At 46.1% G+C, this 24,839-nt stretch overlaps 1 protein-coding gene across 1 annotated transcript in view; it reads left to right on the top strand.

Moving 5' to 3' along the window:
* SORCS1 (sortilin related VPS10 domain containing receptor 1) overlaps positions 1–24,839 on the top strand; it is a 474,417-nt gene that overhangs the window by 322,700 nt on the left and 126,878 nt on the right. Inside the window, exon 5 of the mRNA XM_074999892.1 lies at positions 19,326–19,399. Within this exon, the coding sequence (XP_074855993.1) occupies positions 19,326–19,399 (74 nt within the window). The remainder of the gene's footprint in view (positions 1–19,325; positions 19,400–24,839) is intronic.

Raw genomic sequence — 24,839 nt, forward strand, 5'->3', positions numbered from 1 at the left:
TCTCTGCTCATGCGTATTTAAATCAATAAAGTGTCTGCATATGGCACTGGAAATCCAGGGAATTAAATGTCAGCCTAAAAGTTGCATGCTTTTAGCAAATCCTCAGTCCTTGCAGCCCACTCAGGGAATTCTGCTTCATTTTCACCATGTGCTCCAGATATGCCTTTGGATTGCATTTAGTACCGGGAGGAAACAGCACGTGGATTCCACCACTAAGTGCTAAGTGATGCCCTCGAACTATTGCGGACCAGGAATCATCTTGTTAACCTGAAATGATTATTCTCTCTCCCAGTGGGAAGGGCAGGATTCTGGACTAAATTTATGTACTTCTCAGAGGAATTCGCTTGCATACCAGGTGGACACAGGGGAAGAGACAATAGGCATTGACCCAATTGTATACCTTCCCTCACCAGTGGTGGAGTCTTGGCTTTGCCACAAGCCCCAGTTGAAGGGTAGTGCCAGTCTTGGTAGACCAGACCAGCCTTGAAGCAGATTGAGGAATCACTGAAGCATACTCTGCTTCCCAGTCTACCTCCCCATCTCCAGCTGCCTTGCAAGTGGAGCACCTGTCTCAGGCCTATACCATGCCAAAACTCTGCTCAATCCTGCCTCTTTTCTGTGGGAAGGGTGCATATCTTCTTTGCATACACTGGTCTCCTTGTCATGCTTCAACCTCCTGTATGAGTTGCCAGCACCAGGATTTAAAGAAATGCTTGATATGCCCAGGCTCTATGTACAAACTGAGCCAGGGTGGCCCTCAATTTAATCCATCCACATAAAAGGAAGTTCTACCGGTGGCATGGACAGATAAAGGAATCTAGACTGTGGGGTGGAAGGACCTTGTTTTCCCACTGGTTGCTCTTCAGCAGTTTCAAATAAAAGGAGGAGGAGAGGAATGAATCAAGATAGACAAATGTGAAATCTGTCTTGATATCCTCTGGAGGTATTGGATTACTCCCAGATAAAATCCTTCATGCACGAACAATATTTGAATAGTACCCAGGTGCACACTCAGAATAATGACTAAAACATTAATGGAAGGAGCTGAATTCCTCCAAATATACCTGTGGCGGTAATAATGTGCAATATCCTGGTAATAAATGTATTCAGCGTAAATGAATAGGGGTTAGTAGCAGGAACAAGCTGATTTTATTGGAATTATACCATTCCAGGTTCAGACAGCAGCCTCTTCAGTTTGATGTTATGTTTACGCTTTAAGCTTTATGATGCTTTGGCGATTGTTCCATGTGTCTGTGTGGTGCCTTGTGCAACATGGTGCCACATGCGGTGGGGAAAGTAATCATAGAAGCTCTTTCTAGATTCCTACAGGGCTGGCCCTGGGGCAAAGTGAGCAAGGTGGTTGCCTTGGGCCCTGCACCTTCAGGGGCCTGTGCTCTAACTGACCATCCGCTGGCTGGTCCCCTTGGTCAGTGTGCTACCTTAGGTCCCACCCACTATCAAGCCCCACTGGGCTACTTTGGAGTTTCATAGGCAAGCACGGTGAGAAATCTGTGGTTTTAATGTGGTGACTTAGGTGACTAGATTCTTTTTTGAGCGGGAGGTGTTTGTTAATGTTAAGCACCTCACCCAAGGAAGTAAAAGACTTAATGCAAGCTGAAGAAATGGGCATGAAGATTAACATTCTGTAGGGTTTCCGTGAAGGAATTAGAGGCAGGTTTGAAACAACCCAGACAACACATACTACAATTATTTTAGGGACATTAGCTAAGAACGGACAAGCCCATAACTGGAGACCAGACCAGACCAGACCAATTCATTTCTATGTTAGAGTTGCTCAAAATAGGAATTAGTTTTATAAGAATATAGATCATTTGGACTCTATGAAATGCTTGCAAATTGCTGGACACGTTAATTTCATACCTAATATTTGTTTTCCATGCTCTAAGTTTTTGCTTTGAAGATAGTTACTCTAAATGTTTGAACCCAGAGGCAAAGTATGTTGCCCCCTCCACCCATCAAGATGTTTCAAAATCAGATGGGCCATCCAGGAATATCTCAATAGTTTAGATTGCTGTATGACTTTTCCCATCTTGGACATGACATGTACAGAATCCCTTGTCCTATGGATTTGGAAGCTAAATGAAGGAATGAAAACAATCTCACAGGAAATCTTCCCCTTTGTTTTGTTGCATAAACTCTCACAGAACTAGAGACGCCAGGCTGAAGCCAGAGATTACCAATGACTGCGTCCTGGGCCTACCTTCAAACACACTTTCGACTCACAGACAAAAACTTTGCCACTGTTAAGCTTTAGTTTGGAACTCATTTGTACATGTGTCTGCATTAAATTGGAGATAACTATTATTTCTCTTTTCTACTCAATACACCTTTAGACATCCTATCACAGGATTGGCTACAGGTCTTGCCTTTGATACCAATCAATGTTCCCTCTAAGTTTTTCCATCTATGAACTGAATAACTGTTGTTATGAGCACCAAGGCATGTGTGGATTCTGCACCACCATGGAAACACATGCTGCCAGCTGTGTGGGCAGATGTGGACAATCAACTAGTCAGCTGGGCAGCACTTAAATCTCTCCTGGGTGGCCTCCCAGTCACTCAGGTTACAGGGAACACTGTTACCAACTTATGTGACTCGAAGCAGCCAGCATATTGTGTGATATTTTTGTTTGTTAGTTTGAATGTGAGTGACTGTTTATAACTGGCTACGTCTACACGTGAAGCCAACATCGAAATAGCTTATTTCGATGTAGCAACGTCGAAATAGGCTATTTCGATGAATAACTTCTACACGTCCTCCAGGGCTGGCAACGTCGATGTTCAACTTCGACGTTGCGCGGCTCCACATCGAAATAGGCGCTGCGAGGGTACGTCTACACGCCAAAGTAGCACACATCGAAATAAGGGTGCCAGGCACAGCTGCAGACAGGGTCACAGGGCGGACTCAACAGCAAGCCGCTCCCTTAAAGGGCCCCTCCCAGACACAGTTGCACTAAACAACACAAGATACACAGAGCCGACAACTGGTTGCAGACCCTGTGCCTGCAGCATGGATCCCCAGCTGCCGCAGCAGCAGCCAGAAGCCCTGGGCTAAGGGCTGCTGCCCACGGTGACCATAGAGCCCCGCAGGGGCTGGAGAGAGAGCATCTCTCAACCCCCCAGCTGATGGCTGCCATGGAGGACCCAGCAATTTCGATGTTGCGGGACGCAGATCGTCTACACGGTCCCTACTTCGATGTTCAACGTCGAAGTAGGGCGCTATTCCGATCCCCTCATGAGGTTAGCGACTTCGACGTCTCGCTGCCTAACGTCGAAGTTAACTTCGAAATCGCGCCCGACGCGTGTAGCCGCAACGGGCGCTATTTTGAAGTTAGTGCCGCTACTTCGAAGTAGTGTGCACGTGTAGACACAGCTACTGAGTCCAGTCTGTCTGGGTGGCAAGACAAACTGGAGAGTCTAACAGAACTGACTGTGACTCCATAGTAAGACCATTATAGTCATTGAGGCGGTCGGTCATGGTTTGGTAAAACCTAATTGCTGAACATACCATTGGTTTGAGGTTTCTGCTTTGGTTTTGACAGTCCATCTTGAGGTGGTTGCTCTCGATGATAAGATGTTACAGGCAGCATGACACAGGCCATGGAAGACAAATGGTTTCTTTCAGACATATCTTACATTCACCAACAAAATTGTGAGCTAAGCTTCTTTGCCTTTGCTTCGCTGCAGGATTCAACATTCAGAAGCTGTGATTTATCCAGGACGTTCATTAGTGCTTTTTGTTATAAAAGCTGAACTTTCTGAACCACAGGGTAAATTCAATTTTCTTACGTTAGACAGGCAGCTCACAATTCAATCTTATTAATGTATATACCCTAAATTCCATAAGGTGGAATTCTTTATGAAAGTGCTCACAACTCATCTCATTTAACCTGAGAACAGAAGATAATATGGGGGAATCTCAACATTGTAATTCAGTCAAATCTGCATTGGAAGACTGTGGTCTATTGGGCATAATTTCTTACTGCTGGTGATTACAGCTACAGGCATTAAACTTGTGTGATGTGCAGAGAGCACGAACCCTTTAATCTCTTCTAGGTTTTAATTATTATTGAGATTTTAAAATGCACAGATGAGTGAATGAACACAAAAAATAAGATTACAGATAAGGTAAATAAAGGGTCAGATCCTCAGCTGGTATGACTTGGTTTAGATCCAATGAAATCAATGAAGCTAGGTCAATTTACACCACTTGAGAATCTTGCTCATTGAGTCCTTGCAGAAAATTTAAGGTCTTCATAGGTTATATTAAATCACAGTAAATTTCAAAGGAAGTTTCAACCATCCATAATGTAGACGGTGGCAAGGTATAGGCTCGTGAGGCATGGGCTCCATTTATTTATGTCAACAGTAGTATTTAGACTCATTGCCTAGCTTCCTTATGAAAATGAGATTTAGGCCTTGGCTACACTTCACAATTTTGTAACAGAAGTCAGCTTTCGTCAAGAAAACAGTGAAGATTTAATATAACAAAGCTCCACCTGCCAGTTTAACTCTCCTCTTATGCCAACATAGTAAAACAACATGGCTGTATCTACACGGTGCTCTGCCGAGTGCCGCTACCAGCAGAGCTATGCAAAATGAGCTTCTAGGGATTGCAAATGTTGTGCCATTGGATACTCCTGAAGCTCATTACATAGCCCTGCGAGAGTTTGGCATCTGCAGAAGTGGGTGCCGATACTGCAGAGGCCATGTGGCCATGCCTCTGCCAGCTAAACTCCCTCTGTCACCAGTCCCTTATGCCTCAAATGGAGCGCCATGTAGACATAGCCCATCAAGGATCAGCAAGGACCTTTTTATGGCAAAGCTGGGGAGAGACAGTGTCAATGTACACGCTGCGCTTGCTTATGTCATTATAAAGCCACCTCCAGGAGGTGTCCCACAAGGCCCATCGTGACCGTTATGATAAGCAGTTTCCACTCCACTACCCTGCAGCTGGGTACAAAGGCGTGAAATCCCTCCCTTTTTAAGGCTGGGAAATGTTTTGACATCTTATCTTCTTCGCACCCTGGAGGCTTTTTTGCATCCAACACGCTCCCACCTGGAGTGTACCAAAGTTACTGGACCTGCGAGGAGAGGAGACTGCAGTGATAGCTCTGATTCAGCCATAGGAACTTCGATATCTATAAGCAGATTTCTCAGAGCATGGGTGACAGTGGACACAAAAGTGACATGCAGCCGTGCTGTGCTCAGGGCAAGAAGCTGAGGCAGGCACGCCAGAAGACAAGAGAGGACGGTTGCCCCCAAATGTGCCACTGCTACAAAGAGTGGCGTGCTAGCCTCAGTGACGACCACACTTCCGCTCCATGAGCCCCCAGATACCTTGGGCTGCAAGCAGTGACCAAGAGAGTCCACCCCAAGGACAAAGTGGTGGACAAGAAGGTAGATTTGGAGGAGGATGCGGGAAAATCAAGAGGCTTGTCCATTTGCATGGTGAGCCAGAATGGCTTTTAGACTCTGCAGGGGTCTCATCAGTCCCAGCACTCAGGCTCTGCCATAGGAGAAGCAGCTTTGGTAAGTGCTCATTTTGCTTTGGTAGTGCATGGTAACATGAAAAAGTGGTGTCCTTTATTTTGCACATGGTGCGTGTATAAGAAGGGATCAAAATTAACAACACTAGATAGTCTTTGCCTTGTTTTACTTTCCTCTTTGCAACAGTTCAGTGGGGGGCCCTGCAGAAAAAGTTTAATGAACATCAATATCTCCTGGAAATCCTCCATAGAGATCCCTTGGAAATTTTCCTACATCTCTTCTACAGTCCTCCGTCAAAGGCTCCTTGGCCAAGCTGCTTTGTTTCTTTCCCCATTGTAGGAATCGGCAATCACTTTTTTGGGAACCAAAGCAACATACAGGCGAGAAGTCTATGGATCCAGTCTGAAGCCTCACATAGACAGCAGATGCACCTTTCTATCTTCAGTTACTTTCAGTAGTGCGATTTCAACTTTGATTGTTCCCAACTGTTGAACATTATACTAGTATTTAGAACACCCTTGCTAGGCCCTTGCACTGGTCCCCTTCTAGAAACACCCAGACCAGTTGTCCCACCTTGCTTCATTCTCCCTCCCCTGGGCTGAACTCACCATGTTTGCTGCCATGGCCATGTTGCGTACGTACCAAGGGAAATTGAGAAAGAGGTGTGTGTAACTTCCACGTGCACACAAGACTGACTCTGTGTATTGTTTGTTTTGCTTCTACAGATGTGCCCAGGAGCACAATCTCCTGCATACTATCAAAGAGCCTCAGAAAAGGAGGCAAACAAACAGGAGGAAGGAGGGTGTGTTTCTTGAAGTGCTGCAATCTTCAGACCAGGCTGATAGTGCACAGAGATCATGGAGCTACACAATAAAAAAAAACCCCAAAAACAAACAAACAAAAAAACTAGAAATGGATAGCCAGGAGAGGGGACAGAGGAGGAGTTGATAATAGAACTGGGAGTGGATGATAAAGCTCATGTGAGATCAGTAAGAAATGCTCAAGTCCCTTGTAGTGTTGCAGGTGGAACACATGAGTGCTTGGCTGTCTGTGCAGTCCACACACAAGTGCCATTCTTGCCCTCTCCAAATTCCCTGCACATCCCTTTCAATTCTCTGGCCCACTACAATGACCCTTGTACTTCCACCTTGTGGGCCATTTTCCATAATGACAATGGACCTTATGCACAGCTATAAGATCTTCATGTCCAAGAGCACTGCTCACTGTCACATCTCTTGTAAGAAGTGTTCATCTGTGTATTTCTGTTTAATAAAATTTTAGCCTCTCCAAGATTATTTATTTGTGACTGACACTGGATGGTTGCAACAGACATTCATGCACAGTAGCAATCATCATGTTTTCAGACTACAATTAACACTCAGGCAGGAATGATTACACGGGTCATTCATGGTTACAGGCTAAGAATTCCTGACTCATTTCATTACAGAAAAACACTTTACTGGAATATATTGTGAAAATGCTGCTTCAAAGACTTCCTGATTTCAATACCTCCTTCCATGAAGCTCCTCTAATAGCCCCAGGGTCTTGCTGCTTCAAATCATCTGCAGTCAAGGTTTCTGGTGTATGGCTTAGTGAGCCATGTGAATAAGGGATAGGCTAGGTCTCCCAGGATCACTATGGACATTTCCACATCTCCTGTTGAAATCTTTTGGTCCAGAAAAGAAGTCCCTACTTGCAGTTTTCTGTACAGGGTAGTGCTCCTGAAGATGTGTGCATCATGTGCCTCCCCTAATCACTTGACCCCAGTGATCCATCAGCACCTGCAATATCCTAGAGAAGTACTCCTGTCTGTTGATGTGCTCAGCCACAAAATGATCTAGGGCCAGATTTTGGGATATGCATGTCAGGTATTCCCCACCTATAATTAGGGAATTACTTTGCTGCAAAAACACCGCTATTTCCCCCACACTATTCAGTCTTCTTTTGGCAGGGGACAATAAATGTCCCCACGCAGTTGCATCATTGTAACCCTCATGGTGGATTGATCATAACCCAGTGTCATTGCATCACTTGAGCAAGTTCACAGTAACCATCTGGAGTTGTCAGCATCCACACAGCAATCACCGCTTGCTATTCCACTTTTAGGGTGGTTCTTGGTTTGGTGTTCTTATGCTGCAAGGTGGGAATTAGCTCCTCATAGAGTTCAAGGAGAGTGGCTTTGTACAAACTAAAGTTTTGTAGCCACTCATTATCATCCCATACCTGCATCCCAATGTAATCTCACCACTCGCTGCTCGTTCCTAAGCCCAGTCAGTGGCATTCCACCATGTGCTGCTGCACAATCAATGCCAACCTCAGTCCTGAATTGCTTCTTTCCATACATGGCAGAGCAGTCTAAGCTCATGATGTTCTGCAGGATATGCCTCATTGGGTGCGTCCACACGACCACTCTATTTCTAAATTAATTTTGAAATAGTTTTTGGTGAAAATGTGTCCGAATTTTGAAATTGCTCTTCCCATCCGGGATTGGGAACAGTGGCCCCTTTCGAAGTAAAATTTTGAAACAGTGCACATGTAGACGCTCCGTGGCCCGCAGTTTCGAAATTGCAGGTCCGCCACGGCGGCAGCTCCAGGGAGCGTGGGAGACATGCTAGCAAGCCCCTGCGGGGCTCTATGGTCCCTGGGCCAGCCCCTTAAAGCCGCAAGTCTCCAGAAACCCCGTGCAGGAAGCTGAGAGCGTGCCTAGGGTTCGAGAAGCACGAGCTCAGTCCTATACACACTCCAGCAGCCACAAGGACGTGCCACCCAGCCCATCAGTGGGATGATGAGCCTCCCGCACTTTGGGGCACCCGAGGAGGCCCCCTCTTCCCCACCCGAGGGGTCGCCGGAGGAGAGCCAGGGCCAGAGAAGGAGGGGCCTGTCCTGGATGGAGGCCGAGGTAAAAGACCTCCTCGGCCTCTGGGTGGAGGAGGAGGTGCTGCTTCACAGCACAGTGAGGCCCCGCAACACAGCTGCCTTTGAGCGGCTGTTGCTGGGACTGTGGAAGTGGGGACAGCCCGAGCGCACGGCTGCTCAGGTCCACTCCAAAGTTAAGGAGCTCGGGCCTACAGCTGGGCCAAGGATTCCCGCAGCCGATCGGGGGCTGGGGCCAGCCAGAGGTGCCCACACTACTGGGCACTGCAACAGCTCCTCGGCCCGAAGGATGTCCCAGAGCTGTCGGTGATGGTGGACACAGGCGGCCCAGACCCCAACCAGGAGATAGACCCGCTGGAGCAGCCAGGACCCTCCAGCCAGACCACACCTGCGGGCGCTGGGAGTGACTCTGAGGAGGGGGGCCCATTACTCATCACAGCGAGCTCCGGGACCTCCAGTCAGGTGCCCTCGAGGGCGGTGTCCCCAGACCTGTTCTCCGGAGGCACAGGTAGGTGACAGGTGGATCAGGTGGCCTGGGTGAAGGGGCCTATCCCATGGTACCCTGCCCCGTCCCAGACCCAAGCATGGCGCCATCCAGCACCTGCACCCGTGGACAGCACCCTACCCTGCCCGACCGGGGAGGGATGCGGGGGCCAGGCTGCAGCCAGCAATTGCCCCACAGTTGGGGTCCTGGCGGGCACATGGGAGCCCCAAGGGGGGTCAGCAGGGGAGGTACCACCTCAGGGGATGGCCTGGGGATGGCATGGGTGGAGGCCCCAGTCCTGGGTGACAGCAGTGATGGGTGGCCACTGTCCCCTTATGTCTCCACAGCATCATCCTCTGAGGGCCGGGCCACACCTGTGCCACCCTCGGATGAAGCTGGAGAGTCCTCCTCCACGTTGCCCCAGGTGCCTCCTGCCAAGACCCAGATGGCCCGATGCCAGCGGTGCTACCACCCCCACGAGGTGGAGGCCTACACCGCAGCCATCTGGGAGCAGACCTCCGTGCTCCGGGAGTGGCTGCTCATGGAGCGGGAGGACAGGGCCTGGCGGAGGGAGGACCTCATCCCACCCACCCTCAGCCCATCCGCCCATCTTGCCCTGGCCAACTGGCCAGTGCCAGCCAGGAGGGGGATCCCCTCCCTGGCTCCCCCCAGCCCTGCCTCACCCAGCCAACCCTGTTCTTCAGCCCCTGAATGACCCTCCCTCCCCGTCCTTCCAGCCCCGACAGGGCCCCCGCACCGGGGCGGCAAGGGCACCCATACACGCTGGGGATCTCACCCCTCCACCCTGTGGGGACTAGGCCTGCCCATGCCTGTGACCCTGTCCATGGGGGCATGCCCCTGCCGCATTGTATATAGTTCTCCCCTTGTTCCCCCCACATTTAGCCCCAACAGGAAGATCCCATGCCATTGTTTAACAGCCGTTTATTTACATAGTTAGTCCCCAGTTAATAAACCCGTTCTTGCACCCTAGTGTCCCCTATGTGTGCGGGGGGGCATGCTGCAGGGTGGGTGTGAGCCATGTGCCAGGTGGAGGTCAGCATGGCTCCCCCTTGAAGGCCTCCTGGAGGGCTTCCCGGACCCTAAGCCCTTCATGCTGTGCCTGATGGCATGAGGCCGTGGGTGGCTGCTCATAGCCAGGGCCGCTGTCCGCAGCACACCCAGGCATGTAGTGCTACTGCTTGCCTTCTGCCACGTTGTGCAGCACACAACAGGCCATGACCACCCCATGGACGTTGCGCAGGCTGACATCCAGCCACGCGCTGAGGCATCGGAAACACCCTTTGAGGAGTCCAAAGGCCCGCTCGACAGTGTTGCAAGCCTGGTTCAAGCAGGCATTAAAAACATCCTGGCTGGCAGTGGTGTGCCCAGTGTAGGGGCGCATCAGCCACGGCTTTAATGGGTACGCCCCATCGGCCACTATACAGGGTGACGTTGTGTCCCCCACGGGGAGCTCCTGGGCAGGGATGTAGGTGCCCTCCTCCATGCGCCGCCCCAGCCAGGAGTTGCGGAATACCCGCACATCATGGGCTTGACTGGATCAGCCAACACATGTCAGTAAACTGGCTCCGGGCATCAACGAGTGCTTGGAGCAACACCGAGTGGTACCCCTTGTGGTTGATATAGCGTCCTGCACTATGGTCTGGGGCACGGATAGCAATGTGTGTGCCATCGAGCGTGCCAAAGCAGTTCAGGAATTCGAGGGCTGCAAATCCTACCATGGCGTCGTCCAGGTTGCCGAGGCAGACAACCCTCCACAGGGGAGGCGGTTGATGGCCTGGACCAGCTGTAGGGAGGCACCAACATGTGGGCCTGTGCATTGGGGTCCCCCCCATCTCTACAGGCCCCCCACCCAGGGACCCCCTGCCCCTACAGGCCTCTCACCTGGGGGCCTCCTGCCCCTTCCTGGGAAGGGTGTGGGGCCCTTGCCTGACTTATCTCCAGGAGGATGGCTCCCACAGGGGCCTTGCCCACCCCAAATTGGTGGCCCACTGACCAATGGCTGTCCGGGGTAGCCAACTTCCACAGGGCAATCACCACACACTTCTCGACTGGGAGTGTGGGACACATGCGGGTGTCCACATGCTGCAGGGTGGGTGAGAGCTACTGATACAGCTCCATAAATGTCTGCCTTGTCATTCTAAAGTTTGCGAGCCACCTTTCGTTGTCCCACTGGCCCAGGACCAGCCTGTCCCACCAGTCCCCACTACTGGGGTGGCTCCAAAGATACCGTGGGGGGCGGGGGATGGGGAGCAATGGTTGCCTCCTTGGCAGGGCCTGCAGGACATGTGTGGGTGGGAAGGTGGGCTCCAGGGCATCCACCATGCCCAGGATGGCAACGACCGCCTGGGTCCTGGTGATGGTGCCAGCATCGGACTCTGGCAGCTGCTGCTGCTCCATTCTCCTTTTGGTTCTGGGTGCACAGTCCATGCAGTGCTGTGTACTGCTCTGCTGGGCTCTGTGTGTGCAGGGTGGATGTGTTTGGGAGGGGCCTGTTAAGGGCGCTGCTGGCTGTGTGACCCAGAAGGGCTTGTTGGCCATGTGACCCCATGCATGATGTTTCCCGGCTGCTTATTTCGAAATAGCCTGTTTTCCTGCGTGGACTCTCTCTTTTGAAAAATGGAGGGTATTCTTTCCAAATAGCAGATCGGTTCAGCGATCCGTTTTGTGTGTGTAGCTGTGCTATTTCGAAATCCGTTATTTCAAGTTTCTTTCTTGATGTTCCCCCTTTTGAAATGTCTTTGTAGTGTAGACGCACCCATTGTGTTCATAACGCTTATCACAAGAGTGGTTGAGCAATGGCAAGATCCATACTTCCAAGCAGAAATGGCAGCCACAAATTTACAGAAGCAATTGGAAAATGGTGTGAATCATGGTGAGCAGCCCTTGGAATTATGAGATAAAGAAAACCATCTCATGGGCAGGTGACACTCCGCCTCCCGCCCAAGCCCGCAATGCAATGAGATCCATTCCCAGAATTCCTAGCAGGAGAAGATAGTGATTTGTACTGTGGGATAGAGCAGTGCATTGTGGGTAGCATTCTGTTGCTTTTGAGAACATGCTGAAGTGGTATAATTACAAAGGTTTATGCTCATCAGTGTAAATTAAATTGGCTGAAGTGTACAGTGAAGACATACTCTAATACTCCTAAATCGGCAATGCATTATGACGTTGAGCCCAGCAACACTTAAATACCTTTAAAATTGGGGTCTTAGTCCTTTTGGTACTTCAGTTCCCTATCTAGAAAATGGAGATACTAGATTCCAGGGGACCACTGTGATCTTCTAGTGATAAGATTGCCTATATAACAGAGACAAGCTGGTTGAGTTAACACAGATCAAAAAATATCCCCAACATCCCCATATATATATATGTATATGGGGATGTCGGGGATATTTTTTGATATATATATATATATATATATATGTATATATATATATATATATATATATAAATCATGCATATATATGTTTACACAGACACATATACTATACATATAGTATTTGAAAATCTCACGATTGATTTTATTTAATTCCTCACACCCTGATACAGTGAAGAACAGACAGTGTGGCTTCTGCATCAAGAGTGGATGTTTCTCTCTCTCTCTCTCTCTCTCTCTCTGTCTCTGTGTATATATGTGTGTATGTATATGTATATATAAATCAACATGTGCCCTTTGGATGGAAGTCTAGATAAAAACTGATCAACATTTTTTTTCTGTTTGTGGACAAAAAAATTGAAGAACATTATAGAACTTCAGTCTAATAAGGAAAATTGGCTGTAATCAGACTGAAATGCTTCCAAAGACCACAAAATGTCATCCTGTAAGAGACTACATGAGTAAGGCTGCCACAACAGCCTGGTAGAGGACAGGCTTATATAGCAGCCAGGAAGCTGTGCATTTTTTTCATGAAGGGGTAATGTATGATGAATGGGAGAAGATATCTCAGTGTCTTGTCTGGATAAAAATCAAATCCAGACACCAGATATTCTTCTCTTCCTTTGGTCCCACCATTTCACTGCAAAATGGCATCTTAGTAGAATACATTTGACCAAGGACCCTATAGGGAAAAACATCTTATTCAATATTTTGGCCAACATACCTTTCAATCTCTGCTGCTGAATTCATCTCAGAGAGTAAAGCTTTTTCTCCCACTTACAATGGAATGTATATCCCAGTTTATGCAAGTTTTAGGTTGAAACTGCCACAGCACTGGTTTCTGACAAATGTCAGATTGTTGGTACATAGTATGGATATGATAATAACAGTTGCCAGGGAAATCCAAAGATCCATCTGGTGGCAGATGGATTAGTGAAATGTTCTGAGAGAGGGATTATCCAGTCCCACCTATAATAATCTCAACAGGCTGCACAAAATAGGATAGGATGCACATCTCAAAAAGTTTGTGACAAGGAGACTCCAGAATCATCAGGAAGGATGTCTCCTTGGCACCATTTTGGTATCAAGAGCAATTTGGTAGGTACTCAGGCATTTCTCCACCAGAGTCAAGGGTCATTGGTTCTCGTAGCCAAAGGAAATGTGACAACACTGCGAAGTGGGAACAGAAAAGGGAAAGCCCAATCACTACAGTTTTGCAAAGAAGCAGCACAATTTTTTGACTGATATATAGCCCAAAGGAAGAATTGAATAGCTTTACTCCAAGCTGAATCCCTCAGCAAGTTGGCAAATGAACAAACCAGGGGATCCTCATAAATGCATATACTGACTTTGAAAGACTCAGCATGCAGAGGCAGCTATGCTCTTCAGGGTACTCCAAAGACAGATCTATTTGCAAGAAGATTCAACAGGAAATGTTATTTTTGTTCCAGAGTGCGAGTGGATGCTCAGTCTCTGTCTGATGTGTTGCCCATCTTGCATAGGTATCTAAGGTGTTAATAGAGTCATAGGGAGGCTTCACAGGAGGTAGCCAATCAGAGAAGGGTTGACAAGAGTAGCCAATCAAGGCCAAGCAGGCCCACATAATAAGAGCTGCAGGGCAGAGCAGATTCAGTGGCTGCCTGGAGCATGAGAAAGGAGGAACAGGCTTCCAGCAGGAGGGATGAGTGCCAGCACCCTGGTCAGAGAAGTGCTGCCCTTGGGGACTGGGGAAGCTGGAGAAGACTCTTGGCTACCTTCTCAGACTGACAGGCATAAGGAAAAGTGGGTGCTGGAGGCTGTGGGAAAGTGGGCCAGACAACTGAAGTGAGGAAATGGAGGACATGAAGTGAATCAGAGCTAACGGGAGGGTCCCTGAGCTGGAACATGGAGTATTGGGCAGGTCTGAGTTTCTACTCCCCAACCCTGCTTCACCAGTGAGGAAGCAGCTAGACTGAGAGACTGAAATACTGTTCCCTGGAAGATGGGAGCATAGAGTGTGGCATAGACAGAGGGTTGTGTCACACAGAGGACATTATGCTGCTGGAAGTCTGGGAAAAGATACCACCTAAAGAAGGCGTACTGGCTAGCAGATCTAATCCCTGGAACAGCCAGCAGGAGGTGCCCCAGGGGTATGTGAACTTCATCCCACTGGCAGACATCTTCCTCTGTGGACAGGATGCAGAATAATGGATGTATTCTCCCCATTTCGTTTGATATTGAAGGCATAAAGAGAAATAGGACAGGCTGATAGAAATTGCCCCAGTAGGGCAGTGACAGCCATTGTTTGCTCTTTCATTCCAAGAGAACCAGAGGTTCTCCCAGTGTGAACAGAGCTTCTCACATGTCAGTATGGGACAGTATGTCATCCTGATCAGTTATCATTACCTCTGACAGCATAGGCAATCGGTCTCCAACAGCATTGGAAAGGTCTTTCTCTAAGGATAAGCAGTGTGCTCTACCCAATGCCAGAAGAATATCAACTAAGAAATATAATGTATAAAAATGGAAATTATTTTCACTATGGAATTCTGATAGAAGATAGATTCCACATCAGCCCCCTGTTCAATACATACAGGTTGAACCTCTCTAATCGAGAACTCTCTTGTCCAGCAACATCTGTAATCCAGCAACTCCTGTGGTCCCATAGAGTTTCTTTACCTCCACCAGTCCTGTCTTTCTGTGTTGTGTGCTGTTATTGAGCTGTTATTTACTCCTAAACTTCTTTTAAGACACCAGTGAGCTGTGAAAGTGGTGGTACGAGCCTGGACCATATGGACCTCCCATGGTCTGGCAAATTCTCTTGTCCAGCACCATTCAGGTCCTAAGAGTGCTGGATTAGAGAGGTCCAAACTGTGTTTGAGTATTTGTTATATTTAAAATATAAAGATATTTTTGCTTTGCTAAAGGCACATTTTACGTGCAACAGCAGCTTCTCATATACAAATAAATGGTAATTCTGTATTCTTGCATGAGGTTTTTTAAATTTTTAAATGTCTCACTAATATAGAGTAACTACATTAGTACCCTGCCCTGATGAGAGATCCTGTGGCACCATGGCTTTTTAACTTATTACTGTCATAGCTTATGTCTTCACCATTTGAGCTCTTATCTTCATGTTCTTTATTTCATCTATCAATTAAGATGTCCTTTATTACAGCAATAACATCAGCTGGGAGGATTAGTGAATTTCATGCCTTAGTGGCTGGCACTTCATTTACAGCCCTTTGTAAGGACAAAGTTGTTCTTTCACATCCTAGATTGATATCCAAAGTTATCTCAAATTTCCTTATCAATCAGACCACCATGTTGCCATTTTGCCCCCTCAGTCCTCATTTGAATAAGGGGAGAATCAATGCTATATTAACTGCACGTGAAAGGAGTTTTATCCTTCTGTTTGGGTAGGACTAAGGACTGTAGATTTTCACTTAAATAGCTTGTTTCATATGGTGGTAACTGTAAAGGAAATCTTATTTCCATACAGACATTATGAAATGGGTCAGCTAGCGTACAATAGAAATGTACAAGCCTGCTCTGCAAAGGCCTCTCCCTGCATCTGACAGTAGACTGCACTAGAGAAATTGCAGTCCTGGGGGCACTTTTGAAACCGATTCCCAAAGTAGAAACATTTAGAGAAGTTGCATGGCTTTCAATACACACGTTCCCAAGCCATTATTTGTTAGATATCACAATTAGGTCAGATAAATAATTTGGTAAGAGGATGTTATAGTCCCTGTTTCCTTAGTGCTTCTTAAATGCCAGCCAAATTAATATGCATGCTACTTTCTAAATCACTGGTGGGCAACCTGCAGGCCACATGTGGCCCATCAGGGTTCTGTGTATGGCCCACAATGCACGTTGTTCACTGTTGACTATGTGCAGGGTTGCCTAATTCCACTGATTTCCATCTGCATAGCTTTCTTTTTCCCCCTTACTGGCATTACTAAAGTGACACACACATAAGTCCAGGGCATGTATGGTGGCATGTGAGCTGATCGCATGCACCTTTGACAGTGATAGCTGCGCGCTCTCTTTGCAGCCAATTGAAATGCTGCTATGGTTCAGTCAGTACACCCTGCAACTTCTAGATACACAAGTGCAGTTAGCAATACTCTTATCTCTGGAGACCTTCTTGGTTATGACAATCTTGCAGCCCACTGAGATGAAGGAAGGCCACTCATGCAGCTCACCCACTAGCCTCATTTGTGCATTGCTGTTATAAATTCTCCCCAGAGTGAGAATATGCAAAATCTGTCTGAAAGAACCTTATATACAAGTAAGTAACTCTACTTTCTCCATTATACAGGGTGGTAAATTCAGTACTCTTAGCAAGCATAAATTCACAATGAAAGTAAAAAAATGCAATTATCCAAAAGATTTATTATCTGATATCTCCCAAAAGAACTAGACTCAGTATATGTATCTCAGGGTATGTCCACAAAGCAGCCTTATTTTGAAATAAGCTATTCTAGAAGAGCTGTTCTGGAAGACCTTATTTTGAAATAAGGCTCCTACACACAAATACATTTCAAAATAGCACTTAGCTATTTTAGAATAAAGCATCTACACACATAAGCTACGTCTACGCTAACATTCCTCTTTCAAAAGAGGCATGCAATGAGGAAGATTGAAATGCAAATGAGGCTCAGATTTAAATATCTAGCTCCTCATTTGCATATTCTTTGGAAACACGCTCTTTCAAAAGAAGAAAAGCAGTGTAGGCAGCATTCTTTCGAAAATAAACACCATTTTCAAAAGAACCCTTATTCCTAACTTTTTTAAGAATAAGAGTTCTTTTGAAAATGAGATTTATTTTCAAAAGAGCCACATCTACACTGCTTTTCTTTCTTCAAAAGAAGCTCTTTGGAAAGACTATACAAATGAGGTGCCAGATATGTAATCTGAGCCTCATTTGCATTCTTATTTCCCTCATTTGCATGCTTCCTTTGAAAGAGGACTGCTAGTGTAGACACAGCTATAGAGCCTTCTTCGAAATAGACCCATTAGGTGCACTATGGCCTGTTTCAAAATAGGCTCTAGTCCCTTTGGCTGTGGCTACTCTAACCCCCTCCTTTTGGAAGGGGCATGGTAATGAGCCACTTTGGCAGATGGTAATGAGGCACTTCCATGAGTATGCAGTGTCTCATCAGCATAATGTTGTCCGTGCACCTTTTGAAAATGCACTTTCAAAATGCACACCACCCATGTAGGCAGGGACCTTTCAAAAGAACCCCCTGATATTGAAAGCCCCTTCTTCCCAGTTTGTTTTGGGAAAAGAGGGGCTTTCAAAGTCCGGGGCAGGGGCTTTCAAAAGGTCTCTGTCTACATGGGCGGCATGTGTTTTGAAAGCAATGCTCTTTAGCACTTCATTAGCATCTGCCAAAGTGGCTCATTACCATGCCCCTTCCAAAAGCAGGGGGCTAGTGTAGCCACGGCCTTTCTGAACAGCACCTATTTTGAAATAGGCACTATTCCTTTCACAATGGCTGGGCCTACACGTGCCCCTTCCTTTCGAAAGGGGCATGTTAATGAGCAGGTTCAAATATGCTAATTAGGCACTGCAATGAATATGCAGCACCTCGTTAGCATAATGGCGGCCGTGGCAATTTGAAAGTGCGGCTTTTCGAATCGTGCGCTGCCTGTGAAGACGGGACCTTCCAAAAGGACCCCCCCCAGTTTTCGAAAGCCCTTCTTCCTATCTGGTGATCGGAAGAACGGCTTTTGAAAACTGGGCGGGGGGTCCTTTCGGAAGGTCCCCTCTCCACGGGCAGCGCGCAATTCGAAAAGCCACACTTTCAAATCGCCACGGCCGCCATTATGCTAACGAGGTGATGTATATTCATTGCAGCGCCTCATTAGCATATATCAAACCGGCTCATTAACATGTCCCTTTCGAAAGGAAGGGGCACGTGTAGACCCAGCCAATGAGGTTTCCCAATTTTGAAATAAGCCAACTGCTATTTTGAAATTATTTGGAAATAGCACTTGCATTGTGTAGGTGCTAGAATAGTTATTTTGAAATAACAGCTGTTATTTTAAATAACTTTGCTGTGTAGATCTACTCTCATTTGACTGTAGATGTCTGCAGCTGCATGCATACACAATTGCTATATTTGGCAGCTAACTGCTTATATGCACCATTGCAACTGTCCATGCAAGTATTTTTTCCCTCTGAAAACCACTGCCCTGTGTTATTTGAACTGCTGGTTGGATCTCCAAGGGTTGTCAGAAGTAGCGAGTGTTATTTTAGCTTCCTTTCAGTCAGGTACCAAAGGGCAAGAGAATTGTACATGGTAGACAGGCATCTTTTAATTAGAGCATTTCAGAGCTAGTCTATTCAGTAGTGGACAATGGCACTTGTAGAGAGTGACCTGTGCCTGAGATTCCCTAGGAGCATGATTGTAAGTCAGGTGAAAGTAAAGTATCCTGTAGTGTGTAGCAGATCTGCAGAAAGACCACTCCTCCCAGGAGCAAAATTCAGTTTCCCTGTAGAAAGAGCAAGTAAAATAGGAGCAATGCAGAGTTTGTGACAAGTACAGGCTTGTGGTAGTTTGCAGATCTCCTTGGAATCATCTCAGCCATTTCCCATGACTCCGATAGTCCCTACCAGTGCTGTGTGGTAGAGCTAGCTGCTGGAAAGCTTGGATCCATAGCACACAAGAGGAGTAAATACATAATCCTGGGTGAAACTCTGCCCCTTCCCAGCTACCAGTGGCACATAACACCTCCACCTCGAGGCTGGGGCCTCAGCATTCCCAGGAGTTGGGGGCTGCCTGGAGACAGAAGCCCTGGTCCTTCTTCCTTGAGATCTGTCATGTTCTGACCATGCCAGACCAGGGAGGTGCAACCTGTAGCCCAAGTCTCCTGGGCTGTCATTAAATCAGCCCTTTGACTTTGGAGGGAATTTCCCAGGAGCAGCAGATGCCAAAGAATGCATCCAAAGCCATAAAAGTTGCAGCTGGGTTCCTTGGTTGACTGTTTTCACCCTCAGACTTCAATGTGATTTGTAGTTTAGAAAAAAGGTCAGGAAGGTTACAATGATTGTACTCTGTTTTCTCCCCAGTTATACAGCTCGGTTGAGTTTGGCAGAAGATGGCAGCTTCTCCAGGAGGGTGTTGCACCAAACAGGTTTTACTGGTAAGAAAAAGCAGCACATATTTTTTGTTTCATAAACACATTTCCATTGTACGTACATGGAGTTTGCAGCGCTTTTGAATGAAGGCTCTGGGGCTGATGAGGTGTCGCCAAAAGAGGCAAACGTTGTCCTCGCTCAGACATTTTGCTCTTCAGTTTTAGTTCTAAAGTTATTTTTCTGCCATTGTGGCAGGGACAATCTTTTTGTTCTGTGCTTACACAGCACCAAACCCAGTGCTGTCTTAGTGCCAGAGTAATTCTCCTAACCACTCCAACAGCACAAATAATTCTACTATATATGTTAGAAATATGTGTCTGTCTGACCATCCGTTGAGTCCATTTGTTCCAGAATTTCTCCTAAATGTTACGCTTTAGGACTACCAGATTTGCTATGCTGCTTCCTCTTATCGTAACTTAAAGGAAGATTAGGATTTGGTTGTACCAGGACAATATGATGTGCCTGGAATTTGATTGATTTTTTTTTTCTAAAATGGAAAGAGGGGGGCTTTGCAGGAGGGACAGTTATAATGCAGAATGACCACAGGGGAGCAGCAAGCGGCCAAAGATGGGGACTGGGACAGCTCTAAGCCGATTGGGCCAGTAGGGATGGAGAAAGGAATAGCGAGCTAATATATATTTCAGAGCATTCATCTGTTTCAGTGTCTGTCCCCCAAGGCAGGGTCATAGACCCCTTCCCCAGCTGTGCCCACTGCACCTGCAGTGGCCATGGATGGGGCTTCTCACCTGGCACCAAGCTGCTGCAGTGAGAGAGGGCTGGGGTAGTCCTCTCTCCTGGGATAGCCAGCAAACTGAACTCCTCATCACCAGCCCCACCCCAGAGCAATGATTCAAGAGCAAAAAAGACAAAACTTATTTGAGTTAAAGATCTGAGTGACACCCAGTAAATCTTTAGTAAATAATTTGAGAAGTAGTTGTCATCTTCTTAGCGTCAGCTGTTACTTTCCGCAGTGATTTAACATGTGCGGTGCTATTTTAACTCATGTGAATCGGCCTTCAGCACCCAATCCACCAAGTATATGAATCTGCTCCAGCTCCCAGCTGAGAAATTCTGGGATCATTGAAGTCAATAGCGGCTTTACCATGGACTTAATCACAACCAGACTTTTACTTATAGTCTGTTAGGTCAAGCTGTGTAGTCTCCCGCTTTTAGTTCAGGTTATCAGCGGTTCAAGCCCCAGTAAAGACCTTGAGGTTGAACATCATTACACTTTGCCATACACTACTTTTTTCTTCACATCCACTCTTACATTGTTGCATCTTGTTGCCATGTTCTACTAAACTGGTGGCAGGTGTTCAAGATTTCCAGTTCAATACCAACACTAAAGATATATGCACACGTCCTGTATAATCATCTCAGCATGCCTCGAAATACTTGCCCACTACAAAACTATGTAGCAGGCAGGAGCCTGTACACAGAATTTGTGTCCAGAAATGCGTCCATCCATCCATTAATGGAACAGCTCTACCCATCTTCCATACTGAATATGGTCCCCATGATCATAGTATTTGTTTACCTCACAGTCTTCATGTCGTTGATGTGGTGGATGACAGAAGAAGGGGCAAGGGTCTCCAGTTGCAGTGGAGGAAGTCTAGGTTGGGTAATTAGGAATCAAACTTTTTTCCCCAGGAGGGTGGTGAAGCACTGGAATCAGTGGCCTAAGGAGGTGATGGAACCTCCATCCTTAGAGGTTTTTATATCCTGGCTTCACAAAGCCCTGGTTGGGATGATTTAGTTGAGCTTGGTCCTAGGACTAGGAAGAGACCTCAGGAGGTCATCAACCCTAATCTTCTGTGATTCTTAGAATGTCTTTAATGGATGTTTCAAATTAGGCTATATCTGGATCTGGGTCCAAACTTACGTAACATTTCCGATTGTTCAGCTTCTGAGATCTTGTTCAGCATAATTTCAAATCAGAGCCTTGTTTGTCCATTGTTGCTTTATAGTACAGTATTGATACACTGGCAATTTAATATCCTTTTGACAGCAGGCCTCTACAATGCCTACCCAAAATAATGCATTGTACCTACCCTGTGACTAATGTTCTTGTAAAGTTCGTGTAGCTCCTCATCTGCATGCAACAAGCAATTAGTGTAACATAAACTTGTGTGAAAAGGAAAGCATGGGAGCATAGGACTGAGCACAGTAAGTTATGCTGGTGTGTTCTTCAGTATCTACACTACTGAAGACCAAATTCAGAGGTGTGGCCTATTGAAGCTGGGCCACGCTGTCAGTTACACTCCTATACAATTAGTGTCACTCCCATCAGTTTCAGATGGAGGTAGTCGCTGATTTGAGAGAAGACTCTCAGGAGTCTGGTTTACATCATTTTACACATTACTCTTGAATCTGACCCATACAAAGATAAAAACTGAATTGGCTCAGCAAAAAATAGGACCCCTCTTGTACTCCAAATTTAGAGAGGTTCTTGTGCTAAAAAACATAGATTTTGAACATTTTGTTTGGGTCCAGTGTTTTGGTTCGAACCACAGGAGAAGTAAAGGACCTGGGCCAAATTTAGATCTAGAGCCATATTTGAGTTTTGAACATATCCCCCACAAATTAAATCTAGACTTTTGCATTGAATTTGTCTGTATTTCAAACACTTGTCTTTGCCTTTAATCAAGACTTTTCTCAAACTTTGGTAATTGTGGTTTTTCTTTTCACCATTTTTAATTGTTCCTTTATCTCTACCTTTCTGGCTTCCAGAGAGGACCAGAAGCATCCGCAATATCATAAAAACATCTTTTGTCATGGTATTTTTGGTCTGACAAAAGAAGAAAGAGCTGAGAATCTTATAAGAAAGCATTGTTTTCTGAGCTGGCCAGCTAAATTGTTCTGGCTCAAGAGGTTGAGAGAGCTTGCACAAACATCCACACTCTTGAATACTTATTACCCGTACTAAAATCCAAGCCTTTTGAAGTCTGCCTGTCTTTAGTCACAAAAGAGATTTATCATACATTGAGCTGATGGACACCACCAATAAGAATAATGATGATAATGATCAATGTTCCTTTCCACAGAGATAAAATCTGAAAGGCCCCTGAAGGTCTAGCAAAAAACGAGAAGAAAAAACAGGAATTTCAAAAGCACATCTAAGCAAAAAATAACAAGATTAAAAACTGCTCCAATCACCTGCCAATCTTCTCCTAAACACATACTAAACAAGAAGCACAAAGCTCTTAGCTTCACCTAGAATGGGATGATTTTGATACATTTCAGTCACTGATGCATGTTAAACTGTGATTTTCCTTTCCAAAAAAAGAAGAAACTAATACAATTACACAAAGGGGTGTTAGATTTAATTCTATCATATGCATTTCCATTCAAATAGCCAGATTCTGCCCTCAGAGTTCTGCATCCTCACTAGACAAATGTGGGAATATTGGAAACAGTATATAACAGCCTGGGAGCTGATACTCCATTGACCTTCTTACTTTTTCAGTTATTCCCACCAGTGCAAACTTTTGCTGCACCAGTTTCCTGTGACTCTGCAAGGAACAAAGCAACAGAGAATCAAACCCAGTGCAGAGTCTGTCCTACAGAATCTTTGTAGTTGGCGCTGATGTGCAAGCCAGAAAGAATTCAGCTGTGGTATCAGCTCCCAGATTGTGTTTGCGGGGCTGACAGATAGCGAGAACCTACCTTTATTTTATCAGTAATTGTAAAGTAAGCAGAAATGATCTGGAAATTGATGGGACACAATCAGCTCAAAACCCCTGATGCTACTTTTACAGAGCAGAAGTGCACTTTGAGAGGTGACATTCCAGAGTTTGCAGAGAAAAGGTTGGGTGAGATCCTTGCCCCATTCTGGCCCTTTATGCTTGGTAAAAGGGCTCAAGCACTAAAACTCAGCCTTAAAAGCTCTGGTGTAAGTTGTGGGGAGATTCCCCTTGAGCAAAACCACAGAAGACAGTGGTAAGGCTCCATTCCAATGACCCCACTGCAATCCAAGTATATTCAGTGAGCCAGGAATTGAGCTGGGAGTGGGAGGAAAATATTAGATAACACATTACAGTGCTATAGAGATTGTGGAGCATCATGGGGCTATCACTGTAGTCTTGAGGCTGGTAAAATACTTCAGGGCTTCTCCAGCCTTTAGAATGGTCCAGGTTTGAGAGCCCACCACTCTGGCCTGTGAGGCAAAGCATTGAATTAAACCCTGGTCCTTGGGCCCTCTCCGGGTTTTATTTAAGTACACCATCCATTTATGTTTTCCTACCAAATTGACCTGGCATTGCTCAGGTATTTGTTTTTTTTTTTTTCACCTGTTTGGAAAATAAAAGAAAAAAGGACAAGGTTTACAAAAATGATTGGGAGCTAACTGTGTGGGAGGAGCAGGTGTAGCTGTTGGAGCAAAGGGTCATTTACCTCTCCCAAGAGGGTGGAGAGCCCTGTCTCCATGTGGCCACTGTTTTCCTTCAGTAGTTGCCCCCAATGGTCACTCTGTTACATCACTGTTTCCTGCATTTGCTGTCCTCAGTGGTGTGTGTGAAGTATGTCATCCCTCCGGTTGGTGCCCCTCCCTTTCTGAGAAACCTGGGGGTTTCAGATGTTTCCCACTTCCAGGCACAACCAATCCCTGCCCTTGATCTAATTTATAGTAAGAGGAAGCAGTATACCAAATGTCACGGTCGTAGTTACTACGGTTTCAGAGTTCTTGAACAAACAGCACCAACAGGCAGACGGGCAGGAGAGACTCTCAAAAATATAGTGGGTTGGACAGGAAAGAAACATCCATAAGACTTTATGGTCTCCTAAAACACACTGCATTCCTAATCAGATCAAAGCTGAAATTCCTAACTGCTCACTAGTGTATTTTAATAGCCATTTGACCCAGCGGTGGCCCTCACATAAATAGTCTGGGGGCACTCTATGTCTTATGAATGAATTCACTGGGGGCTGATAATGTTCCCATAGAAGAAGATCTGACTGTAAATGTTACCAGAGAAACCACTGTCATCTTTCCTGCTGCCTCTTTCATGTAGGTTTCCAAGGGAATATTCTTTTTGTTATTTTTGGCTGCTACGCGAAAGTCCCCAGAGGAATTTAAACCACAGAAAGACTACATTAATCTGCTGATACTGCCTGCAAAACTTTGAGCAAGTGTTCTGTTTACAGAAAATTCAGATGCTTGCTGATCATGTGAATTCTGTATCCCTGTGTTCCCCCTTTCATTAGAAAGGGGGGTCATTAGCATAAAAACAAAATAGTAGATTCTTCAGGGTTCATTTTTCCTCTTGTTTTTTACTCTTCCATCTGCAGTTAAATGTTAGTCTGTGACATCCAGTCTGGTTGCTGTGGAAGAGATGGTGAGGTTACCTCGGGATGGTGGATGTTAGGTGCAGGATACAAAAATGAACTCAGACCTCTGAAACAAGCAGAAGCCTGGGGCTTTCTCATCTGATAAGAAAAAGAGGGATG

This window comes from Carettochelys insculpta, chromosome 7 (assembly GCF_033958435.1).
Source record: "Carettochelys insculpta isolate YL-2023 chromosome 7, ASM3395843v1, whole genome shotgun sequence".
NCBI lineage: Eukaryota > Metazoa > Chordata > Testudines > Carettochelyidae > Carettochelys > Carettochelys insculpta.